At 39.5% G+C, this 6,000-nt stretch overlaps 1 protein-coding gene across 1 annotated transcript; it reads right to left on the bottom strand.

Annotated features, from left to right (window-relative positions):
• Window positions 1–2,322: 2,322 nt before the first annotated feature.
• LOC128373324 (homeobox protein Hox-D4b-like) lies at window positions 2,323–3,863 on the bottom strand. Its single transcript, XM_053333613.1, has 2 exons — window positions 3,434–3,863; window positions 2,323–2,660 (listed from the first exon to the last, which is right to left on the bottom strand). The coding sequence occupies exons 1-2, from the start codon at window positions 3,861–3,863 to the stop codon at window positions 2,323–2,325; spliced, it is 768 nt and encodes a 255-aa protein (XP_053189588.1).
• Between the last annotated feature and the right edge of the window lie 2,137 nt (window positions 3,864–6,000).

Genomic DNA, 6,000 nt, shown 5'->3' with positions numbered 1-6,000 from the left:
ACAGTGTATCTGCTGGGAGCACGTTTGAAATCCTCCCCGCGGGAGACAATCCTCAGCGTCTCAGTTGAGACATCACGGAGCAGATATTTGTCTTGGCTCCCCTACAAGCGATTTGACGCTCCGTTAAATTATGACTTTAACAAAGAGCGTTTACAGCAGTTTGCTCACTGGTATGTAATGCCAAGTTTGTGTTAAGAAGTCCTTCCTCTCTGCTCCATCAGCAGTGCAGGAAGATTGGTTTTTATTAATGTTACTTGCTGGTTATTTGCTTGAGCCGAAAATGAAGAATATGATTTCGTCTTTTCATTCATGAATCATGTTCGGACTTGCTCTCCTTTCACCATCTAACATGGAAGGTCACAACACACAGTTGGTTGGTGTGTGTGTGTGTGTGTGTGTGTGTGTGAGTGAAACAGAGACACGAGAAAAAATATTCGCAGTTTGAAACATTTTTATTTATTATCATCTAGTATTTTATCAAAACATTTTCACGTATAAAATTCTCACACAAAGGGCTCTTCATACTTTTTTTCAACAAAACAAGCAAATAAAAAAAACAACATATGAACACGTACAAAAGAACATAGATGATGCTTGCTACAGATAATAAAATATGCTTCTAAATAATAAGCTACAAATAAAAATAAGTACTGGCGTAGGCTATAATATGAATCGGTAGCATATTAAACTGGACTCAAAGCGAGAACATATTGTGTGAAAATGCATCATTATGATATTTCAGAGAGGGTTATTTTAAAACCCTCTTGGTGCTGAATAAAAATAACAAACGTCATGTTCGCTAAAACCCTGTAACCCTGAGAAAAGAAGTTGGATTTACAGTCAGTGAGAAATCTGCACCTCCAATTTGGCTGTTTACATTTTTCGAGTATTTATTTATTTATTTCCCCCGTGCGTAAAAATGTATAACTTTCCCTTTTAAAATATTGAGCACGTATTCGCTTTTTTTGGAGATAAGAAAAAACTGCACAATATGGCTACTCATCCTGCTAAATATGCATTGGTTTTTTTGGATGCTCCTGTATGTACAAAAAAACAAAAGCTACATTCGTTGTCCAACCATCCTGCAGGTCAGCCACCGAGCAATTTGGTGTTTTCTGGTGTTTCTTTTATCATAGGAAGTTCGTTGTTTTTTTTCCCCCTGTTAAGCGCCAGTTTGTGGAAACAACATTTTGGTAATGTGCATATTCATAAGTTAGGCTATCTCATCTATTAGGTAGCTATTATAAAAACACCCTGTATTTAATGTTTACCCTGTAGAAATAAAACCCTGTTTTCTCCACACAAAAAAAGACACAATCTCTCCAGGACGAGTTTTGCAAGACTTCAAGCAATAGGCACCATGCTTTCTGCGTATGTTTAAAAATTATAAATATGAAACAATTCCCCAATTTCACCAGAGATGTCAGACCATCTACAACCTTGGCGTTTACCTAACTGTAAGCCTTAAAGACATTCATTCATGTATTAAATGTAAAGCCTAAAAGTGGATGTAAACCATATAGCCTATATATATATATTTATATATGTAACAGAAATATGTAGAATACTTTGAAGAAGGCTAAGAGTTAAAATATAAGACATAATGGGCTACATTGAAGACTTTGACACACACATAGGTGGGTGAACAGTTTAGGATTGCTTCAGGACTGCAGACTCTTTTATGAAACAGGATCAGGGCCACATGTAAAAACAAATATTTGAGTTTGACGTCAGAATAAAGTAGATTTTTCATATGTGGCCATAATTCTCTTCCTTACATCAGGGGCGGAGCTAGGAGGGCTGGCTCTTGGTGCTCAGAATCCATTTAAAAAATCTAATCTGGTTAAAGTCACTTTTTCTGAATAGTGAATTCAACCAGCTGCTGATTAAATCTCAGTGATCTTAATATAAGTGTGATTAAGAGTGAAACTTCTTGAAGCTAGTTCAGTTGAGGCAGTGTTATAGAGTGAACTGCAACTGAAAATGTAATAATTCATATTCAATATAACAGAAATGTAACACTTTACTGTTTTCCTTTTGATCTAATTCCTTATTGGTTTTTTATGTATGTTACATTTTTGGAAGATTGTTGATAAGGACCAAAATAAATCAGTCCCACTAATACTAATGTTTGAAGTAAAATTAAATTATGTGCATGTTAAACAAAAAAAAAAAAAAAAAAAAAAGTTGGCCCTGGCTCTGTCTGTTCTAGGATCTTGTCAGCTCTTAAATCCGCCCCTGGATGTACACATTGGATCAATTTTTGCAACATCAGTTTTTTGGAGTGTGAAGGTGCTAACATGGCTGCCTCTCATCAAGTTATCAGACAGAGATCACTGCCTTGATATTACTCTGACTGCTGTTGTTGTTGTTGCTGTTGCTGCTATTGTTGTTGTTGTTGTTGTTGTCCGTCGTCTTCTTATTCTTGCTCCGTCCTTTGGTGTTGGGCAGCTTGTTGTCCTTCTTCCAGCGCATGCGCCGGTTCTGAAACCACACCTTTACCTGCCTCTCTGACAGGCAGAGCGTGTGAGCCACCTCCACGCGGCGGCGTCGCGTGAGATAGCGACTGAAGTGGAACTCCTTCTCGAGCTCCAAAACCTGCTGGCGCGTGTAGGCCGTCCGCAGACGCTTTGGCTCAGGACCCATGTGGTTTGGATTAACTGGAGAAAATAAATAAAAGAGAGGAGAAACAAAAAGAGAGAGACAAATAGTTTATTATTTCATTTATTTAGACTTAATTAGACTTTTTTTTCCATTTCCTCTTTTCTCAGCTATATTAGAAATAGGCTAGTATAACACCAACCTATATATTAAACTATATACATTTAAATTACTATGGAGGGTCACCACTTTAAAATCGTATTACACATTAGTAAAGTTATTATGTGCATTTTTTTAGTGTTGATCCTCATTTGTGGTTTACTGGGAAACGGCCCAAGAAACGATTTTACTTTTTAGATTAGAGTTGTTTTGTCCACCCGCAGCGTTTGCACACCAGAGACACACAATCTTTCTTACACACGCACACACGCACACACGCACGCACACACACACACACACACACACACACACACACACACACACACACACACACACACACACACACACAAAAGCTGTGGCAGAGCCATAAAACTTTATAGGGGTTGTAATTCTCTCTGACTCTCACTAAGATCATAAATAACTCGACAACAAAAACGATGCTCACAAATGGACAAAACACTAGAGAGTGAGAGAGAGAGAGAGAGAAGGGGAGAGAAAGAAGGCGAAAGAAGGGATGAAAGCAAAAACTGAGAAGGAGAGAGAGGGGGAATTAGAGTCTGGCAGATAAGAAAATGAGAAACAAGGGAATGAGACAGACTGAAATGGTGCAGATATTAAATGGAGAGAACGTGCAGAAGAGATAGAAAGATTCAAATCTTGCAGGCCATCTCACCCTGAGCGATGTGCACTTTCTTCATCCACGGGTAGACAACAATAGGCGGCTTGTCTTTGCCTTGGCAGGCCGTTTTCCTCTGCACCTGAGCGGGTTTTGCACAGGTCATCCAGGCCTGGCACTGCAGGTCACCCACCGAGAACCTCTCCTTACCATCTGCCGGTATGTGTCCGGGGAAGGGCGCACTTTGAGGCTGCGTCTGGTCCACTCCATCCTCCCGGTGATGCCCCTGCACAGAATGTTGATAGCCGGTTTGTTGTGGTGTGTATGGAGGCGGAGGGGGTTGCATTGACTGGTAGCCCCTTCCATAACTACCACTGTCCTGGGGGTTGCTGTAATACCCCCCTTGGTCACTAAAATTACTGTAATCTTCCTCACAAGGCGGGAACTGCGGCTCAGCATATTTACAGCTCACCACGTAGGACTCCATGATTGATTTATAGCGAGGCTAGTAGGAGAATACTAATTTTTCTTTCTCTCCCCTCTCTCTGTCTCTTTTTCCCCCTCTGGCATCAAGCCATCCTGCGGCTGTCAAATAGACGGACGGCCGCGCGGGCCACGTGACCCTGCGGTCAGCCAATGAGAGGCGGCACTTCTTGTTGTTTATGTCAGACGTAATGGGATAATTTAAAGGAGAAAAAAATGTTCATTATAAGTCTAATGAAGATTTGCTGGCTGGGCAAATGACTAAGATGAAATATATTTAGAAAAAATAACGATAAGAATCCAATAAATAGGATGCAAGATATCAGTAAAATACTCATCTATCTATTTATCTATCTATCACGCCCCCACCCCCTCCCTCACACGGCATCTATTGAAACGCTCGGACTGTAGATTTATGACTTTTAGCTGACTGACTTTTACCCCCACACAGATGGCCGGAGCTGAAAAATTAATCTCGGCCATATTGAGGGACGGCAGGGCCATATTTGGCCTTGTGGCCAGTCAAAAGACGGACAACAAAACGTGACCGGTCAGAAAGGTCCCCAATAAAAGAAAGGGATAAAAGGCTCCCAGACAGTGACTAGTAGTTGGCTTTGTTAGGCTGGGGTCAGCCCGAGGTGTCCCGTTCACCATCAGCAACTCTGCTTTTAAAGGTAGAAAATAAATGCACTGCTTGGCTTAAAAAATGATTCTAAAGCAAGCTGGATGAGAGAAAAATGGGACAGGGGCTTTAAAAATGAGAGCAAATTATTCTGGATGCAAATCGAGGAAAGTGAACGAGATAAGTGAGAATATGCTAAATTTGAGCCCTCACACGAAGAAAAACTCATATAATGAAGGTGCTAGTATTCCGTGAATATTGTTCTTGTGTTTTTTTTCACACATTATTTTAACTTGTTTCTTTACAAACTGCTAAACCACAAATAAAAAATCATATTTGCACATAGGTGTAAAGCATAAAGCCGTTTTAAATCCTCCAGGACTGCGTTATGGTTTCTTCTTTGGCCGCAGCTGTTCTCTGAGGAGAAGCGCTGATGCTCAGCCAAAACCTCTTAATAACTCATAGGATGTACTATTACCTCTGCCTAATATACCTTGTAATAATACTCTAATAAAGAGGCGAGGAAGAAAGTGTTTTTGCTTGGCTCAGGCATTAAAGCCAGCTCAAGTGAAGGGTTTAATGGGTATGAAGATTTTGGCACGCCTGACAGAGTGCAAGTGAACCTAAGATTATATTGCCTTAATCTATCTGATCCAGTGAGTCATTTCAGTTGAGAATAGCTCATAATAAATGGCCAAAAATGACACATAAATTATCAGATAGGCGATAAAATGGCTAAATCTCCTTTTTTTTGTGTGTCAGTTTAAACCACTTTTTCTTTGTCTCATAGGCAGTGACATATAGCCTCAAAGACTTCCAACATGGAAAAAATAAACTAATGAACAACTTCCACTGACGTACCCTGGAGCAAGGCACTTACACCACATATTGTGAAGGGGAAGTATTTAACCCAGTAAGCATTTCCATTTGTTGTGCCCAAAGTGGGATTTTCACCAGTTCATAGATTATTTAAAGCTTTCATTTCAATCACAGACAGTTAGCAACATTAAAGGGTAGATTCACTAAATTTCAAATCTGTCTTTAAAACAACAGTCAGGTGCTACAAATGAACAATGACACATGTTTTCCTCATTGTAATCATCCCTCCTGTTCATACTTGCTATAAAGAGTTCCACTTACAATATAAGTGATGAAGGACAAAATCCACAGTCCTCCTTCTGTCCAAAAATATATATTTAAAGGTTTATTTGAAGCTAACATGAAGCTTCAGCCGTCCAAATGAGTCAAATCAAGTAGATATCTCTAAAAGTTAGTCATTTTAGTGCCAAAGTCCCTCTTTTTGTCACAATCCTTTGGAAGGTATCAACTTTACTAGACTGACTCGGAGAAAGTCTGGATTTTGTCTCACATCACTTGTACTGAAAGCACATTTAAAGGTTTTTTTTTAAAGGACAGACTTGAAACATTGTGGACTTATCCTTAAAGGAATCAGCTAAGATAAAACATTTCAAAGGCATTAACTGTGCAAAAATGGTTTAACAAAGAAATTACAGCGACA

Source organism: Scomber japonicus, chromosome 14, assembly GCF_027409825.1.
Source record: "Scomber japonicus isolate fScoJap1 chromosome 14, fScoJap1.pri, whole genome shotgun sequence".
NCBI classification, from domain to species: domain Eukaryota; kingdom Metazoa; phylum Chordata; class Actinopteri; order Scombriformes; family Scombridae; genus Scomber; species Scomber japonicus.
Note: the sequence above shows the minus strand (reverse complement) of the source record. Positions and strands in the feature narration are given on the sequence as shown.